At 40.1% G+C, this 20,794-nt stretch overlaps 1 protein-coding gene across 6 annotated transcripts in view; it reads left to right on the forward strand.

Annotated features, from left to right (window-relative positions):
* The window catches only part of cacna1bb (calcium channel, voltage-dependent, N type, alpha 1B subunit, b), a 219,534-nt gene that overhangs the window by 130,603 nt on the left and 68,137 nt on the right, over nucleotides 1–20,794 (forward strand). For all 6 annotated transcript variants that reach the window (XM_028602209.1, XM_028602212.1, XM_028602211.1 and 3 more), the window contains exons 19-26: nucleotides 3,468–3,540; nucleotides 3,821–3,938; nucleotides 8,611–8,678; nucleotides 8,881–8,987; nucleotides 12,040–12,102; nucleotides 16,379–17,125; nucleotides 19,171–19,376; nucleotides 19,908–20,037. In XM_028602209.1, the coding sequence (XP_028458010.1) occupies nucleotides 3,468–3,540; nucleotides 3,821–3,938; nucleotides 8,611–8,678; nucleotides 8,881–8,987; nucleotides 12,040–12,102; nucleotides 16,379–17,125; nucleotides 19,171–19,376; nucleotides 19,908–20,037 (1,512 nt within the window). The remainder of the gene's footprint in view (nucleotides 1–3,467; nucleotides 3,541–3,820; nucleotides 3,939–8,610; nucleotides 8,679–8,880; nucleotides 8,988–12,039; nucleotides 12,103–16,378; nucleotides 17,126–19,170; nucleotides 19,377–19,907; nucleotides 20,038–20,794) is intronic.

A 20,794-nucleotide genomic window follows, 5' to 3' on the forward strand; every position in this document is an offset into this window, starting at 1 on the left:
GCTCTAGCTATGATGTCATCCACTCTAAGCAGCGCAATACACACTCTGTTTAATCGATAAAATTTCCTGAAATAATCACTAAACTTAAACAGCTTTTTCACAAAAACTGTAAAAGATATCAAACTGAAAGGTAGACCCCGGATAGCTGAATATTTTGTGAACATTTTAAAGTTTGTTTGGCGTCTGTAGGTGAAAGTATGAAGGAGCTGAACATTTTGGGAGCGGAAGAAGATTTTAAGGAGTTGAAGGCTGCTCTCATTGACTTCAATGTTAAAAAAAACGCTTAAAATTTTAAAAAGTATAAATAGTAGAAAAAAAGTTGAAGAAGTCCCATCATTAGCTGAAAGAGCTAAACATTTGAAAAGTTGAATGGTTTAAATAGCTGAAAGTATGCAGAAGTTACGCAGAGCCAAAAAACGTACGGAATAAAGTTAAAATTAAAAATAAAGAACCGAATAACAATAGGTGGAATGCTGTAAAACAGCATTCCCCCAATTAAAATAGTAATGAAAACACAGTACATGTAATTTGTTACATCTACCTCTGGTATTATTATTGCTGACAAAACTTTATTTTCAAGTTGAAAGAATCTGGAAGTAACCTTTCAGGGGCTAGGGAATGCATTATGTCAGCTGTTAACATACAACAAAACTGCATACTGTTAAGAAATGTCTAAAAGACGTGTTCGTTCAGATTTCTGGAGTAAGGAGGAGAGGCTGGGGTCGAATTGAAAGTTAAGCAAAAGGTTTAATGAAACTACATGAAAATGACAGTCAAAACACAATCAAACATAAAACATAAAACACTGCCAGCAGCAGACTGCAAAACATGCTTCCCCTGTCGGTCACAGTTAGCAGCCATGCGACATGGCAAAACAAATACACTGTAAACAGCGGACTCCAGCACCTTCCCCTTGCGGGGTCACACAGCTGAAGCCCCGAGACATGACAAAACAAATGTTACACTGCAGCTGACAGCGGACTGAATCTATGCATCTCTTTGTGGAGTCAAATCAAAACAGTCCTGAGACATTCTCCGGATCACACATTTATTCCCTACACCTGGGTGGTTCCTCCAATGAAATCTTCCCCTATTGGTCAGATGTCTCTCAAAAGAAAAGTGTACTTTCCCAATCAATCCAATACACATTCATTGTTCTAATCACGTCTAGCTCAACAGGGGATGGCTCTCAAAGTTGTTTAAACAATAAGCTTTTACATTTATGCTAAATAACAGCCATGACCTAATCAATTCTTTAGAAGCTTGAGAAGGTGTGAGCCAGACAAATGCTGATTAGGCTTAATCAGTATTGAATCATTCCTTCACTTAGTCACACAACAGCTTACATGTTTTACCTTAAAGTATATTGTAGCCTACTAAAAAACATAAGCATGGTTTTAACTTTTTTAGCTTCAACAATACTCAGTTACGTTTCTAATTAAAATCTGCGAAAGTGGGGTGGACAAACAAACACAGGACTTTATCCCAGGAGACCAGCAGCTAAAACCACAATATCCCAATATATTTCACATCAGTGTCACTTTTTTGATGTTTTCAGCACTTTGGGGAAAAGGGTTCGTTGTAACGTTACTCAACACCGCTGAGAGACTTTTTTCGCGGCTGGGGCTGGCCGCCGAGTATCTCTGGTGCCGAGCCGCGGCCCCGGAGATACCGGCCGAAGATACGCCTCCATTAAAAGGATGGCTGCCGGGTGTTACTTTCTGACTCTCCCCACCTTCACCTTTTGTCCACAGAACAGTCACCATTTGGGGGTCAAATGTAACTGTAAAGAAGACGGCTAAACACTACTAAAGGGGGGAGAATTTCAGCACAACACCACGGCCAGCCAAACTCTGATGCCTAAGGCGATATGGTCTGTTTCACCGACGAAACATACAACTTTCTGTTACTGCCGTTAGCATCGTTATCACCCGGCGCTGGAGTTTGTGCTGGCTGGGTTCTTTTTGCTGTAAGTTAATAATAGTGGCTGGCTGATGGCCATCATCCCAATTTGAAGTCCCTTAGCAGCGGGCAGTGAGGCAGAAAAACCAGGGTGGGATAGCTGGCTAAATTAGCGTTAGATTTGTCTTCTATCTACAGCTGGCGAACGTAATCGTGGATTAGCCCAGTGTTGTTTAACGTTAATTGTACCTTGATCAAAACAATTATAGTTAAAATAACTTCATGAACGTGTTGAACGATGTTGTAACCTTATAACATTAACGTTCCCCACCGAGCATTAGCATCAGCTAAGGTTAACGTTACTTGTCAACGTAGCTAGCACATAGCATTAAGCTGGATCAATCGATATTGAAATGTATCAATAAATAACATCTCTGCTGTATTACTGTGTTGTAAGTTGCATGTAATCAATGACAAAATGATGCTGTGTGGCAGAAAGCAAGCTGTATTATGGGTACTGAGTATTATTCTTTCTGTGACATCGTATGATTTACAGTTACCTTGAACGTATCATCTGCGTTCCCGTGTTTTGACGGAAGTTAGAGGAACCAGAGGGGTCAAAGGTTTTATGTCGCCACCGACGACTAAACTAAAACTAACTCGCTGGCGACTAAATGAAACGTCCCATGTCATAAAATAAAATAACATATTTCTCTGGGTTTAAACGTTATTGGAAATATTTTAATTTTAATGTGTAACATTTCTGCATTAAAATGTCTAAAAACAACTATACCTAAGTTATATATTTTGTTATATAACTTATAGTTATATAGGTATAGTCGTTTTTAATATATAACTTAGGTATAGTCGTTTTTAGACATTTTAATGCAGAAATGTTGCATATTGTACCTTAAAATTACATAACAAACAAAACAAAACTCAAACCATCAACATTTTTGGAACTTAGCCAAGTAGTTGTGTTGCCTAAACCTAACCAAATAGTTTTGTTTCAATACAAAAACATTAACCACATGTTTTAAAACCGTTTTACAACTGGCACCGGTCACTGGAAAATATGTTTCTCTAAAAACGTAATTGAGAATGCAGATTCCTTGTATGGGAACGTACTTTTTTAGGAGGCAAGGTTGTTTATGCCTGTAAAGGTCCTCACAAGTATAGAAGTACAACTCTGTGGGGGGGAATTATGGTTTGACAGTAGACCATAAAAGTGTTACAGACAACGAGAGAAGGAAGAAATGGTGCAGCTGTGATTCAAGATGTGACTGTGTCAGTTTTTTAGTTTTGTCATGTTTCTCATGAGCAGAAACATGTATTGATGCTTAGACAGTTCAGCCACACGCTCCTAACTATTAATCCAAGTGGTTTCTTTATATTTTTTATTTTAAAATGAATAAATGTACCTTTCCTTTTAAAATGAATAAATGTACCTTTCCTTGTATCTCCTCCTGAACTGCAGGTAGATACCATTAAGATCTGACTGGGACTACAGTTTTATTATTTGGGTTTTTTCTCTCTTTATAATGATGTGATTCTGATTCTTTTAGGTTTAACTTTGAAGATGAGACGCCAACAACAAACTTTGATACCTTCCCGGCAGCCATCCTCACTGTGTTCCAGGTGAGACACTCCAGACTTCCAGGTGCACTTCACACCGTCTGAGTAAATGAGAGAATGTTGAGTTCATAGAAAAAAGATTTTATCAGTCATTTTAATTAGAGGGAATGACTGGTCTGTGTACCTTCTGTCCCCTTATGAGCTCACTGATAATCCTTCAATTAGTCTGTGCTCATAACCCCTGACTCTGTAAAGTTATTCAATTCTACAGTCTGAGATTTGCAGGGGGCTTTACAACCCACCGGTGTCCCCGGTGTGATTCTGAATGTCTTGTCTTCCTCAGATTCTGACTGGCGAGGACTGGAATGCGGTGATGTACCACGGGATTGAGTCTCACGGGGGCGTTCGCCGTGGCATGTTCTCCTCCGTCTACTTCATTGTCCTCACGCTCTTCGGAAACTGTATCCTCTTTGATATCTTGTTATTCAAACTGCAGTGCGTTCGGATCAGAAGGAGCAGGTTTGAAACGTGTAAATGGTTTTGGGTTGAAATTGGTCCTCATTTTCTCCATTTCCTTGATGGCATTGACGGGAAATAAATCCAGCAATTTATTTCTCACTGAGTGTACTTAACCCGTGTGTGTCATATATCAGAAATCTGAGTTTCCTGTTAACTATCTAATTTTAATAACCCAAAAATAACACAGCTGAATCCATACAATGCGCTTTGCAAGTACAACAAATGATCGGATCTCTACTTTCATTGAATTTGGGGTGTTCATCTAAATTTTTTGGCATTTGAAAAAATAATTGAAATGTTTCAAAACAGAATTCCCAACTAAACGTTGACATATACCCTTCCTCCTTTCTAATATTAGTCTAAATAATTCATAATTTCTGCTTTTTTATGATGGATTTTTTCTTATTTTTATGCACTTTTTTGGACACACACTTGTAAAGGCAAGATCTTGCAGTCTTATACTTTCAGTGAGGTTTTGCTCTATTTCTCTCCACACCCTAAGGGCCTGTAGCTGAAAGACTCTGTGATACACTTTAAGGTTGGGGAGGGCTAGGCCTCCCGTGTTTTTGGTACGTTGCAAGGTAGAGTATTTTGCCTAGGTTGTTTATTATTCCAAATATACTGCTGAATTAAGGTATCAAGTTTCTTCCAGAAATTTATTGGTGGGGGTAAGGGGATCATTGTACTTAAGAAATTCACACAAGGAACTATGTTCATTTTAACAACAGCAATCCTGGACTGTAGCGATGCCAACAGTGCAGACCAATTGGCCAGATCCATTTGAACACTACTTAGTATAGTTTCATAGTCCTGGACAACTCACTGTAGGGATGCGTGTATGGTGATGCCCAAATATGTAATTTTGCTTTGGGTTGGTATTTTAACACTACTGGCTGAAGCCACAAGCCTATTATTAAATAAAAGGTTAGATTAAATTTCTTCCAGTTAATTTATAGCCAAATTCTTTTTAGATTTTAAGAAGTTTTTCAATAGAGTCCTCAAGATCAGAGATGAATATCAAAATATCGTCCGCAAATAATGATATTGAGCTGCTATTGGATTTAATCTGGACATTACATATTTTATTTTGCCTTATGGCTTGGGCTAACTGTTCAAGAGAGATTGCAAACAGCATGGGAGAGAGCAGGCATCCCTGTCACGAGCCCCGCTCTATGGGAAATGTCTGAGAGTGCAAGCCATTTGTTGAGACTATGGCCGTGGGATTTGCATACAAAGTACGTACCATGTCAAAGAATTTGACCCCCAAACCAAGCCTCTCCATTACTTGCCACAAGTAGTTCCATTCTAGGAAGGTCGAAAGCCTTTTCCGCGTCCACTGATAAAACTGCTGCCGTTGTTGGAAGGCCTTTGGCTTCCTCTATTACATGAAATAGTCTGCGTATATTGTCTGCCGCATGACGCTTGGGTATAAAACCTGATTGGTTGGGGTGGACTAGCTTCTTGATAAAGCGCTCTAAGTGGAGAGCCAGGACTTTGGAATAAAGCTTAATATCAGTCCCGATGAGGCTGATGGGCCTGTAGTTTGAACAATCCGTAGGATCTTTGCCCTTCTTTGGCATAACGGAGATCAGCGCAGTGTTGGTTTGTTGGTGGAAAGTACCCTTCTCTATGGCTGAAGTTAAAGCTTGTAAAATGGTAGGTCCTAGTGTGTCAAAATACTGTCGAAGAAGCTCTGATGGAATTCCATCCAACCCTGGTGTTTTCCCTTTTTTAACCATTTTTAATGCTGATTTGAGTTCCTCTAATGTAATAGTTTGACCCAGTTCTTCTGCCTTCTCTGGGTCAAGAAGAGGCAGGTTTAGCTCTTCTACGAACTCCTGGCACTGTATCGGATCTGAGTTGCAGGAGGACTCCTACAACTTTGAGTAAAAGGATTGAAAAGTGGCGCTGATAGCTTTAGGATTTGTTGAGATACCTCGATCTGTGCAGATGCGGTTGATAGTAGCTCTGGATTCACTTTGTTTTAATTTCAGAGCTAGCAATTTGCTTGGTTTACAGCCGTTAAAATAGTAATTTTGCCTCACTCTGTGCATTGTGATCAGACAGAATTGCTGGTTCTATTGCTGTTGTGTGGAACATTGCCTTAAGTTCACTGGAGCAAAAAATATAATCAGTGCGGGAGTGGATGACGTGTGGAAAAGAAGGTGTAATCCTTGCTAGTAGGATTGTGCATCCTCCATATATCTGTAAGATCGTGGGATTCCACAACTGCAATATTCGTTGAGAGAGAGCAATTCATTGGTTACGTGCAGGAAAAAGCTTTCATCATATGTACCGAAACAAAGGCTATTTTCCTACTCCTTATCGTGGTACATATATAAGATATCCTGCCTGATAAGTCTTTACTACTTTTGTCTACGGTCAGGGCGCATTTCCGCACGATGGAGCCCTTGATTTTGGTGTCGTCGCTAGATGAGGCAGCAACCTTAAAGTATTTATTTTGTAGACGATTTACATCTCTTTTACGAAAATGTGACTCTTGTATGACCACCACATCTATGTTCTTCCTTCTTAAATAGTCCAGGAATTTAGCTCGTTTGATCGGCCCATTTAGCCCCCTGATGTTAACTGAAAGGATTGAAAGCTCAGCCATATTCAAAATTTACACACATACACGTCTGGAGTACCCTACTGTAATTTGCTGAAAAAAATGTACTAAAGGGTGAACTGTTAGCTCTGAGCAAGGTGTGACAAAAACATAAAAAATAAAATAAATCCCATAACCCTCTGAGACCGCTGACCCCCCTCCCCTATTTGTAAGATGGGTGACCACATCAAATGCAGTTTGCGCAAAACTCCAGCTCAAAACTACACCTCCTGTCTTAAGTCACAGGTCAATTGAAACAGGTCTTCATTCTTATGTTAAACAAGAAGACTATTATAAACACCTTCGAACAATTTCTGGACTAAGCTGTGTGAAAAACAGACCAATCTAGTTGGAGCAATAAGCAGATTATGAGCTGAACAGACCGTATCCCTCATGTTCTTTCAGTCCAGAATTAACTGTTAACAAACATAAACTTTAAACTGACCAGCCAGCATTTATCATGCTCCTTCAGTCTGGTTGTGTGTCCCTTTAAAGCTTGGCTTCAAAACTTACATACAGCATATTTAGGATTACCAGCCAGTATTTGTCATGTATTTTCAGTCTGGTTAAGTGTCCCTTTAAAGCTTAGTTACGAAACTTGCATAGCGCATCCTCATGATTCATCAGGTTCCCTTTTTTCAGTCCTATTAAGTGTCCTATAATCTAGAAATATAGATTACAGACTGAGTAGCCAGCATTCATCATTTCTTACAGTCTGATTAGATGTCCCTTCAACGGTTGGTTTCAAAACTTAAGCACAGCGTCCTCCAGTCGAACTCGGTACGGTAGCCCAAATACCGTTAGTCCACAGGTTCTGAGTCCTCCAGTCAATGCCTTAGCCTCGTGAGACCGTCCTGATCTCGCGAGCTCCAGTTTTCCACTCGCAGATCAGTCTGGCATCTTAGTTAGCCAAACAACCGGGCCAATCAGCGTTGGTTTTGAGGTGGGTTAGGTGGTGATAGACAGATGGTTTATCCAATCAGCTAACCAGTATTTTCAGACAGCAGTAGCCCTAATTCTGTTAGCCGCTCGCTAATGCTTTTTTTCTCTTGGATTCTTCTTTTGGAATATGGTCCGGGAACCTGAAATGGTGCCTTTTATTCCTAAATTCTCGTTACACAAACGGCAAATCCCGCGGGCACCATGTTGGTGACCCCTGCCTTAGATTCTTGAAACTCAGGAATTAGTAACTTGGTTTGAATGTCTTATAGGGCTGGGCGATATATCGATATTATATCACATCGATTATGAGGCTGGATATCGTCTTAAATTTTGGATATCATATTATCCTGATATGACATAAGTGTTGTCTTTTCCTGGTTTTAAAGGCTGCCTTACAGTGATGTACTTTTCTGAACTTACCAGACTGTTCTATTATTTGCCTTTACCCACTTAGAAATTATATCCACATTACAGATGATTATTTATTATTTATTTATATATTTTGTGAAAGCACAAATAGTCAACCCTACAATATCGCCACAATATCGCCACTTATGTATTTGGTCATAAATATCGTGAAATTAGATTTTCTCCGTATCGCTCAGCTCTAATGTCTTATGGAACTGGGATACATACTAACATTTTAAAGCCCCACCAGAGGCTGCAGTGATCATTACAGAACACTTACAAACAGTATTGAAACAGCATACATGTACTGACAGTTTTGTTCATCAGTTGTGGAGCTGAATCTATTTGTTTTGAGGGAGGCACGAGAGGAAATGTCAAAGAATCTTTAAAATCAGATCAGAGTTATTTCCAAAGTTAAGAAAGTTTTAGTAGCCTACTGATCTGTTACGCTCAATAAATACGGTCATTAAAATGCAATTGTTGAAATACACTGCTTGGGACCAAAATATTGGACCGACTTTTACAGGCAGACTCGTAGATGAACAAAATCACATGTTGTAGGCCCTGCTCTTAGTTTAGTGGGGAAAAAGACATTGCATATTTCATCGAAAAATACTGTACTCCTGTACTTTCTCCTGATTCCTGTTGTTATTCAGACACCCTGCTGAATGTCTTCTTGGCTATCGCTGTTGATAACCTCGCAAATGCACAGGAACTGACTAAGGTAGGATCGGTCAGACTGTCTGATGTTGTATTTGAAGATGCATTAGTAACACATAGCAATGTAAATGTACTTTTTTTGTTCTACTTTACAGTGAAACATGCCAAATCAGCACTGACAAAAGCTTGGCTTGTGCACACAGTATCACCGTTGTAATGTATTTTCATTAAGCATAATTACATGTCTTGGCTCTCACTGGCTAAAGGATGAAGAGGAGCAGGAAGAGGCAGCTAATAAAAAGCTTGCCCTGCAGAAGGCTTTGGAGGTGAAGGAAGTCAGCCCGATGTCAGCAGCCAACATCTCAATCTCTGCGTAAGTTCCCCGGCATCTCTCTCCTCTGACAGCAGCTCTGTTCACTCACACTGGAGATTCATGTCACTTTGTCTTTCAGTGTGTTGTCCTTCTGTATGTTCTTCCCTCTCAGTCTGTAATGTCTGTGTACATACGCACTGTGTTTGATGTACTGTCTGGACTTCTCATTTATTCCTACTATGGGAGCGCTCCTGTGGTGTTGCCTCGTTTATTAGCCTGCATTCCAATGTCTGTACCTTCGTCAATACAGTAGTAGAAACAATTAAGGATGCTTCAATCATTAATTTATGTTAGTATTCACCAGTGGTCTTTACTTTCTCAGTCATATGAACAAGATAGAAGAAAACCTTAATTTCACATCTTGACTGTCAGAAGTTCCCATCTTCTCTAATATGATAATGACGGATAGCCAGATAGCTCATGTGATGCAAAAACGTCTGACCCGCCCCCTCTCCACCACCACCTGTGATTGACAGGTATGGGGTCCTGTGTCAGTGCAGAAATTAATTGCGCCTCCAAATTCCACCTATTTTAGAGCCTAGATTAACACTGAAATTATTATTCTCAAAAGGAAGCTGGTGTTAACACAACACATTTTCATCCTTATTAGTGATTTATAGCTGCAATATGTGATGTTGGAGGTTAAAATATGGTTTCTTTTGATACCCATCTGTTCAGTTAAGTGCATTTTGCTCACACCAGATGATGTGATTATGTTCACCTCCTGCTCGTTTCTTAATTGCCATCCTTCTCGGTAAGAAATTCATGACTGTATTAAAAGAAGAAATAGCATTAGGTGTGCACAATGTTTAGGAGTTGGTTGCACCAACTGTTGGTAATTTCAAACGTAGTGTTTATTAAGTGGAGTTTTACACATGACAGTTTATTAATTATTAGTTGTTACTAATTACTCCCAATTACTGCCAGTTGTAACGTTAACTGTTGTGCAATGTTGTTAGCTAACTGAACCAACTGATAATACTAACGTTAGCTAATGTTAGCTAATGTTAACGTTCGCTTACTAATATGTGACCTGTTAAGAGTGAAGATTTAAAGAGGTAATAAGGAATACAGTCCAAATTATGTTTAATAATAATTTAAAACTTTTTAATTAGATTTTACAAAATAATAAAACATACATCAAATCACAAAACGTTATGCTAAGTGTAAATTCAAGTTAGTTGACATAACGTTAATGTCACATAGCTAACAATAACGTTACATAGTTAGAAAACATTTTCCACTTAGCTAGCTAGCTAGCTATGAATACTAACGTTAATTACCCTGAAACACACTTATTTCTACACGTAGGTAGGCAGACACAAATAAAACAGAGTAATACGTAACGTACATTTATAGATATATAATTTGTGCCTGTAAAAATAAAATTTTTGGAAGTTATGCTAGCTTGTGATTCTACACTGACTTCCTGTTTACTGTACACATTCCTGAAGTCTTTAACGTCAATAACGTTAGCTATTATGACATTTTAATGGTGCAACCTTATTCAATTGCACCTGACTGCAGTACACAGATCGGGGTTGGGCTAAATGTGGGCGCAGCTAAACGTTTGACACCGCGGGTGGCGGAGATCAGGCAGCACATTGGGCGCCATCTGTTGGCGGAGATCAGGCGGCACATTCTCAAACGTCAGTGCAGCACCTTTATAATATAATATATATTATATATAGATATATAGATTATAATAAATAATGATATTTTAATTGTAAAAAGGAAAAGAACAATGGGGTTGGGTTTAGGTAAAGAACCAGTTGGGATTGGGAAAAAAAGAACGGGATTGGGTTTAGGAAAAGAACGGCGGAAAGCAAAGTGACCTGCGGGAAACAATCCCCGGTCTCTGGGGGACGCCAGACAACAACAGACGGTTGGGTTAAGGAAAAGAAGAACGGGGAAAGCAAACGTGACTCGTGGGAAACGAGTCCTGGTCTCTGGAATGAAAGCTTGAAAGTCCTGTGTTTTTCCCTCAGACATACATTCTTCCTTTTCCGATTGCTATTGGGCAAGTGGATGGAGTCAAATGTTTAGCTCCACCCACGTTGAGCCACTCTTCGATCTGCGTACTGCAGTCAGGGCTTTCTCACCTGATTTAGCGAATCACTAGTTTGAAACTAGCTAGTAGTCACAAAGAATTTACAGTAGGAGGGACTAGCTATTCAATCTTATGATGCGACCCAATCCAGCTCTGTAGCTAAATCACTGGTTAGCTAGCTAGCTAACTTCTAGTCACACATTGCCAGACCCATCTCCACAGCGCTGTGTCAGTGCTGGAGTATGGTGTGGCTAAACTGCTTATCTATTATGGCATAAGGGGAAAAGGCTCCGGCTTGTCTGTATTTCTTTAAACCAATCACAACTGCCTTGGGTGCCGTTGCAAAATAGATAGTGGACATAGCGGAAGGGGAAGGACGTCTGACAAGCGAGATGTCAGGATTTATCCCAGCAATGTACATCTGTTGATCCAGACTAGCTAACTTCATATCTTTCCCCTTTTCACTGTCATTAACATTACTGTTATTATGTGATCTTGTGCATTACATTCAGTGTTCTAAGAATACTTTAATTATACATTGAACAGTGTGGTAACACTATAGCGAGTGAGTTTTATTATTTCAAATGAACTGTTTTGTGTGCATTAAGTGCTGTTTCAGGGACAGGGTTTCATTACAAAATGACTAGCCTTTTTTGTTTTAAATCCCCTCATTAGAAGTGATTTTACAATTTAAATGTATGTAAAACTCTTACATTTTTACTATAAAAGATAATTTCAGTAGTGATAACCTGTGCTTTTGTTTTTTTTGGAATGAAACTCCTGAACTGTTTTCAGAAACTCCTGAACTATTTTCAGTTTCAGCTTTGTGTCCTCATTATGCTGAGGATCATGCTTTTGTTGCTGTTGTTATTGACGTAGTTGCACAGTTTAGTCCTTTATTGTAAGACAGAAGGGAACAGGTGGACAGACAGACTGACAGTCCACCTGTCCCCTTCAGATTTGTGTCTCATTTTTCTTATGTTTTTTGTTCTGCATGTACAGTTTTGTAAAGCAAAATCGAGATGCACACTCTCGCAGGTCGTCCATCAACAGCATTCAGTCAGCGTGAGTTATCACTCTCTGTTACAATATTCTCCTCCTCGTCTTCTCTCCTCTACTCCCCTCTCCTTTCCTCGGCTGCTCTCCTCTTCTCTCTTCCCCTTGTCCCTTCTCCTTGTTTCTTCTCATTTCCTCTCCTTGTCTCCTCCTCTCCATCTCCCATTCCATAACTGTTCTTGTCTCGTCTTTTTTCTGGTTATCACCTGCTCTTTTCTTCATTATCTTCAGTCCTCTCTTTTACGTGTTTGCTCTCCTCGTCTTCTCTTTCCTTCTCTTCTTCCCTTTCTTCTCCTTTCCCCTCCACTTTCTTTGTTTCTTGTTCCTTTCTTTTTTCCTCCTGCTTCCTCTCCTTTCCTTGTTACCTCTCCTTTCCTCTCCTCTCCTCCCCTTGTCTCTCCTCTCCTCTTCTCCTCTGGACCTCCATAAGACTAATTGTCTTCATTACAGGTAAACTGAAATGTATTTATGATTCTTATAATAAAAAAAAAAAAGCCATCACAAAGTGCCTCACAGAGTAGAAAAACATGACATGAAATGGACCAATAACAACATTAAATCCATATGAGGCCAGTCTGGGTGTCATTACAACACACTCTGGTCTTAACCGACCACTGTGTGCACTTTGTTGATGGTTGCAACTCCTTTGTGTCGGCGCCTACAGTAATTCATCTTCCGTTCTGTGCTCTCTGATGTGAATAATTTGTGTATAAATGTTTAATTTCTCTGAGCGTTGCCATCACCGCAGGCAGTTTGACATTTCCAGTCTGTTTGTTATCACAGACCCCAAGACATCACTTTACAAAGACAATATGAGCCGCGGCCACAATTAAACGCAACCTCCAGCTGTAAGTTTGCTCTCCTCCCGGGCGACCTGTTGTCTCAATCGATTAAAGGAAGGCCAGAGACGCTTATTTAACACCTCACCTGTTTGAGATAACACAAATGCATTACTAGAAGGGACTATAATGTCTTTGACATTGCTTTTCTCACTGGGTGCATGTGCTTTCTTACGTAATATATCTCACAAAATAATGCTCCTATCCCTTCAGTTTTACATCCCTCACTTTCGTTTCTGTGAACATTTAAACACTACATGTATGTCCGTAGCTCACCTCTCTGTGGATACCTGTCCTGTGTCCTCTGTGTCTTCTGTCTGTCTTTTAGGAGTTATTCTGTCTACTCTTCCCCTGCCCGACGAATCTTGAGGTACAGGTGACCAGATGGAACAAACTTAACTAACCCGTAAAGCCTTATGTAAATGAGTCATACTGCGCAGATACAGTATGCAATGCCTTCATATATGATAAATGGAAATGAGGACACATCAAAGGATTGATGGTTTATGATGTCTTTAGAAAAACTCATGTTCAAAAAAGGACATTTTTCAACCATTTAGTGTGATCGCTCACTGTATTCTTCTCCAATCAGGAACCCACTTGTTAAAGACGATACATGTCGGGAATAACCATCACCCATAGCATGTTGGTCATGCCTGCCCCATTTACACATGACCTGAGTCAAACTGAATTTGAAAAATGATTTCTGTTTCAGTTTTCCTGCATGCCAGATTAGCAAGGTTTGCCACATGACATGTCAGTCAATTCCTACTTTTGACAGCTGCTGTAAAGCCAAACTAATAGAGGCTTGTTGCCATACACAATCTTACCTCCCGGGACCACACAAACAATTTATGTTTAGGCAACAAAACAACTTGTTTAGGAAAAGATCATGGTTTGGGCTCAAATAAGTAGGTTATGTATGCAAGTTAAGTACGTTACGTATTTAAAAAAACTCAGCATTGACTTTTTGTCACACCGGACACGAACAGCGGTTGAAAGTCCATGTTTGTTTGACACATCCCTCCCATCCACCACGTCTCCTTCCAGATGCAGACTTTGTAGACAGATAGTGTTGAACCAGGTAATACGTGTGCCCAGTGCCCACCCAGACAAAAGGATCGTAATTGACTGTCCATTGGCATTGTTTCCATAGTGCTGGCATGTAAATTTAACACATTACTTGCCACCAGTATTGAATGTGGTGTTTCTCTGAGATCAGGCTGTCTCTTTAAAGCACAGTGGATTTCCTGTACCTAAAGAATGTGGCCAAGTCAGTAAAAATATGTCTATTTTCTGACAGTCATACTGTAGTAGCTATAGGCTCTGATGAAGGCTTCATGCCCAAACACAAGAGCAGATTTGTCAGGCTTTTGATTGTACATAATTTTACCTGTGATGGGATTCTTTTGCTGTTTTTGTCCTCTGGAGGACTGCCTTTTTTCCAGACTTTGTTTTTGGATAATACAAACATATAGTAGCTTTCATTTTTGCCGGCATATCCTTTGTCACACAGCCTTGGTTTTAGTTTGTTCCGACACTTTTGTCGTTGTTGACAATTGACATTTTAACAATTATCTACCTTGTTAACACCTTCGCTAATTGATAGAGTACTGTAATAACGATAGGCATGGGATATGGTGCCCCTATTAAAGGATAGGTTCACACTTTTTAAAATGTATCTACATACAACACTCACATGCCCATATGTAAGCTACATTAAAGAGTTATTGGTTGCTGTTCTCCATAACTGGCCACAGAGAAATACCTTCTTACAGCAATGTCAGTGTAGAAGATGAGGACCGAATCCACAGTCCTGTGCAAAAGTGAATTCTAAAGTTCAGCGGAGTTAGACAAATTAAGTAGGTGTTATTAGGGCATAATTCCCTCTGACATGGCTTAGCAAGCAAACGGTCTGTGGAAACACAAATTTTCATCCTAAAAAGACTAACTTTGGAAGATATGATTTGTTTAACTGCTGAATACTTGTAATAACTTCGAACTTACAATGCATTTTTGCACTACCGCGGTGGATATTGATTTTAAAGGTGCCCTGCCATACAAAACCGTTTTTACTTGCATTTTTTTTAAATATGTTAGGTCCATATGTGTTTGTGTTATGTCGTGAATGTGAAAATGAACTGCTACCTCCTTTGTCAGCTCTAGCCACTCAACAGAAATAAGCAGAGAAATCAGGCCAATTACAAAAGCTGGTCAGTCTGACATCATGTTGCCTGAGCTAATTACTATTAATTAGCTCGCCCAGTTGGGCTGGGTAAAGGATTCTGACAGCCAGGCTCTCATTGGCATGCTGTTAGCCAGTCAGATTCAAACATCTTAGCTTGTTGAATATTAATGAGAACTGGCACAAATCGAGCTGAGTCTTCCTGCAGGCTTTCTATACGAAGAATGGCTTGAAACAAGGTAACCAAGGCATTTTTTCCGCAAAAAATGTCAGAGTCCATGGTAGAACTTCAGATATTACCATAAAGTAATGAAATACGTGTGGCAGGGCACCTTTAAGTAATTAAAATCGCATTAAGAAGGGAATTCTTTTGGGCAAGTATGGACATGAGGAACAGTAACAGCAACCACTATCACGGCATGTCAGTGTTGTTGGACTTGAAAAAATGTAACTTCTGACTTAATTAAACATGTTCCAGAAGTTTTAAATAATCTTTTTAATCCGTAGGGCAGCATGGGCCAAATGATCTGTCGTGAATTCTGGAATAAATTCCTGACAGTTTGAGGAGTGTTTCGGAAGGACGAATTAGACTTTTTGGTTTTAAAGACTCACCTCTGATCATCATCATTTTATACATTGAATCAAGTATTGAAAGAAACTTTCATTAGATCAATCTTTTAATTTCAACAAAATGTGGTTTCCTTAAGTATATGAAATAGTATATGCGTCTGTTTTAGTCCATGGAAAGCTTGCTCTGCATTCAGCTTGTTTGTACGAGTCATAGGAAAACCTTTTAAAGCATGTGTGAGAACAATGTCCTTTGCCTTTTCCCCATCTATCAGATCATGTCATGACAAGAGCATGTAACAACCCTTAGATAGATCGATACATTTTCCCATCTTAAGTGTCGGGGAAATTACAAATAATCATATTTTGTTATGGAGGATGTAAACTACTTTCTTCATACAGTATATGGTAAGTGAAAGCTTTACCATGGTGGACATTTGTGCTGACACATCCATAGACCACCTCGTGTCTGGTTCCTTATTACTTACTTTTCCTAATTAGGGACTTGATGAGTAGAATTAGAGATTAGATTATGGATGACTATGGTGGCTATGGATGAAACTGTGGATGGTGATGTTCACCCATAAAGAAAGTAAAAACAAAAATTAAAAAAAAAGATTCATATAAAATGTTTGTACGTCATTATTTTTCCTTCTCCCATGATCGCTTTCTGTGGGTTTATTCCTGTTTGCAGTAAGGAGCAGCAGCGGTCAGCAAAGGCCATGTCAGTGTGGGAGCAGAGGACCAACCAGCTGAGGAGACACAACATGAGGACGAGCAGCGAGGCTTTGTTCAACGAGCTCGACCCTGAGGAGCGCCTCCAGATGTCCTCCGCCCTCCACCTGCACCCTGACATGAAGACTCACCTGGACCGGCCGCTCGTGGTGGAGGCCAAGAACGGCGACAAACCCAGCAGGTCTCCTGAAGGAGGACGGGATGAGGCAGGGGATCCGCGGCAGGACTTGACGGGTGAAAACTTCCACACGCACTCCAGGAAGCATCACAGGCACCGTGACAGGAACGGGGAGAGCAGGGAGGGCGGCGAAGGCCGGGGAGGGAGGCCCCACACCCATCACAGCCGGAGCAGAGATCACAACACAGACAGTGCCCAGATAAGAGAGAGGAGAAGGGAGAGTAGCCACAGCCGCGATGGAGGGCAGGGACACAGGCACCATCACCAGGCCGGCTCTCCTGAGGAGGAGGTCAATGACTTCCGAGGAGGAGAAGAAAGAGGGCACCGCCACCATCACTCCCATTGTCCACCAAAAGAGGGAAACGGGATGATAGGGAATGGTGCGCAGGGAGAGCGCAGGGGGAAGGGGGGAGGGGGTGGTGATAGTAATGGAGAGAGGAAGGGGCGCTGCTCTCGTATGGTCAGAGCTCAGTCTACACTGGATGGAGACGACTGTAAGAGGAACAAGAATGGAACCAAAGGCCACAGGTAAGACTGCAGATGTTACTTTGTATCAATGTTTTGCGTGGTTTGTTTGTATGTCTGAGGTTGTTGGTGACTATACAATGGCCTTACTATATTCTGACTGACTGTTGTCTAGGGCTGCACGATATATAGTTTCATCGCCTACATCGCCATATTCGCATGCACGATAGTCACATCACAGGACGTTGAGATGTTGACGCTACAACTTTTATTCTGATTGATAGAACAGTAAACTTTCACCGTTCTCCTTTTAAAAGATTGTTACTGGCCGACCCTTCCCCTTTAAGACAGGTAGCCATGTGGGCAACGTGTGTATGTGACGTAACGTTAGTCCGATGGGGTTTGTAACGGGAAGTGAGGCTCTCCCGTGTGGAGAAAAGTAGCGTAAGCGGCAGCTGCCACTGACACAGTGATGCACATGCTTTTCCATGGGTAGTGAAGCTACAGTAGTCAGTGTTTTATGTACGCTGCAAAGACAAAATCTAAATCACCTGATTAATGCAATGTTATTGTTAGGAAAACCTAATACTAATCTACGATAGCAGTCTGTGTCTGATCTAACGTAATTTACACTGATTTCAGTGTTTTTGTTTGTTGCTAGTGCGTAACATGCAGGCTCTGCATGCACAGCAAACCAACAATCACAATCAATGTTGATCAGTTTATCAAGCAACCAAATCATGCCCCGCTAGTCGACCACAACCTGAAATTTAAAGGAAGCAACATGCATGCATTGTTAATATCATTCACTTTAGCCTGGATTGATAGTATTATATATATACAATGGTGTCATGTCAGTCAACCAGTGTATTTCTTCCTAATTTCCCTCTCCAAAATCACTTCAGAAGAGTAGAAGAGCATTAAAGTTCAACAAAGACTGGTTTACATAAGAACATTTCCTTTTTTATTTTCTATGTAGATGCACCCCCCTATAAAATCACCCCAGTAGTTGAGAATGATTCATTATTTCTAAATAGAGCTATTTATGTCATCTTGTAAAAGTTAGTCTTTTTTTTCATATAGCAATATATATCTAGGTAAACGCAATGTCAGTTTTTTCCAATATCCTGCAGGCCTACTGTTATCCTATATATATTCAACTATTCACAATTACTATAAACTATATACAATAGAGTTGATTTAAAGGAAAACACTGTCCTTTCTTTAACAGCATGGTTTGTGTGTTTTATTTTTGACATTTTACACAGCAACTTTATTGCTGCTGTGTTGCTTGGCTTGTAAAGCTTTGTGTATTGTTGTTGTGGTGTGGCAGGGCAATGGATAAATTAGCTAGAGAGACACCTCATTTCAATTTAGCTGCATAATAGATCATTGATTTCTTATATATAGCTTTAAAGAGAGACATCAATGATCTATTATGCAGCTAAATTGAAATGAGGTGTCTCTCTAATAATATATATATATATATATATATATATATATATATATACACACTCAATAGTTTGACAATACATAGAATGGCAGTGTAAAAGGGATTGCTCGTTGTGATAAACCTAAAGAAAATTATCAGCTGAATCTGCAGCTCCCCTCAATGCAGCTTTATAGTGAGTAATACATTTGAGGTTAGAAAACGGGCCTGCAGCTGCAAAGTCTTGCTTCATTTTATTGGATATCTTCTTTGCCTGTTTTGAATATTAGTTCATGGAGTACAGGCTTAACAGCGCCATGTCATAACATCTAAACATTCACTACAGCTCTCTGATTGGCCTGTTATGTATCTGGCTTAATTTATTCCCCAGTGGGTTTTTTAGACTTTAATTTTATATTCCAAGACACTGTGTAAGTAGAAGTAAGAATTATTTATTATTTGCATCAGTTTGTCTCCATACATAAACAACACATAACTTGTGTTTGGATAGCAGTACACACCTACTTCTAGTCTGCTGTCAGATAAATTGTGGTCTGTTTCCCAGGAGGACAGAAAAATGCCCTCATATGGATCTCATTTGGCCAAAAATGCTGGCAAATGAAGCCCCCTGAGAGCAGAGTACAATGATGCCTGTGATAACACACATCTCTTTCCTCAGGGAGAGGCAGTCAGATGCTGAGGAGGACGGCCTCGCCTCCAGTCCTCAGCAGCTAATGCGGAGTAGCCTGAGTCTTGGAGAAAAGCAAGAGGATGCTGACAACCAGAAGAACTCCACCAGGGCCAGCCAGGCCGGCCTCAACAACAACGCCATCCACATCCCTGTCACCATCACTGCCCCGCCTGGAGAAACCACCATCATACCCAGTGAGTACACACATCAACTGAGGAAGGATTGGGAAGGTCGAAGGAAAGTTTTGCTTTTTGAAGTTTTTGGAGATCATCAGTATCAGTTATACTGTATGATTAAAACATCTTATTATATCATTTTTTTTCTCACTATTCATCACTTTACAGCAGTGTCATTAAGGGTAATTAAGGCTAATTAAGAATTTCACCACAGCTCCAGATCTCAGCAAAGAAATTAATGAGTAAAATGTTATCGTAAACAATAGGGGTCATGTCCGAATGTGCCAAAATAAGAACAATGTAATTAACTGATAACTAACTAAATGACTTAGTCTTGACACTGCAACCACCACCATAAGAGAAATGTCTAATTTATTATTATTTAATCTAATTAATGTAATTTTGATAAAACATTTGAATGAATGCAGGAAGAAAATGCAATCGTAAAAGAACTATATAGACCAGAGCCTGCATTTCGAATCCAACCTCAGTTTTTACTAATGTTTGTGCTTCTTTGAGCTAATGAATGTGTTTATTTTTACACACCAGTGAACAATATCGACTGCGACAACTTCCGACTCAGTGATGAGAAGAAAGACCTGGAGGAGGAGGAGGCAGCTAATGGGCCTCGGCAGATCCTTCCCTACAGCTCCATGTTCATCTTCGGGCAAACAAACCCGTAAGTCGTGGCTGCGAGGTGACTGTGAGGAGTGACATGAAATAAAATTGATAGTTTGGGTTAAATTAGGACAGAAAGTTCATAAATCCCACACATTAGGGTTTTACCGTATGAGATGGAAAAAACTAACAAACAGCACATGGTGAATTCATGTAGATGTAGGCCATTATTTTTCTGCCCAAAATTATTTCATTCACCCACCTTGTTAAAACAATACTTGAAACTAAGAGCCTTATATTATACATTAACTGTTCCGCTTATGTCTGCATCCCCAGTGGTGAACATCAATTCATCCTCATTTCCACAGGAAGTATATCAGACATACCTTCATCACATAATTAAGGCATGTACTGTATATTTGGAGTAATGTACAAAAAAATCAATAATATTGATGGAGGAAAAGAGATGCTGTGCAATATTCAATTTCAACATGTATATTGAAAACACCACTTGTTTAGATGTTGGAGTGTGGAGCATTGCCATTGTGCAGCAGGCGCCATGGGTACATGGGTGGACCGACCCCCCTGGCTACATAAAGTGGTTGTTGAGGATCAGGATGTTGACTGTCCTCTCGCAAGCACAGCACTTTGCTTTGAAATCCTGAAGTCCTGACAGGGGCTGGACTCTCCTATTTTCCGGAGATAGGTGTTGTGACACTCATAAGGCTCGGGCTGACCAAATGTGTGTTGTTTTCCCTGGAAAACAAGATAGTCTTCTCTAGTGAGAGAGGAAGGACTTCAGACCGATTGCAGCCTCC

This window comes from Perca flavescens, chromosome 16, assembly GCF_004354835.1.
Source record: "Perca flavescens isolate YP-PL-M2 chromosome 16, PFLA_1.0, whole genome shotgun sequence".
Taxonomy (NCBI): Eukaryota; Metazoa; Chordata; class Actinopteri; order Perciformes; family Percidae; genus Perca; species Perca flavescens.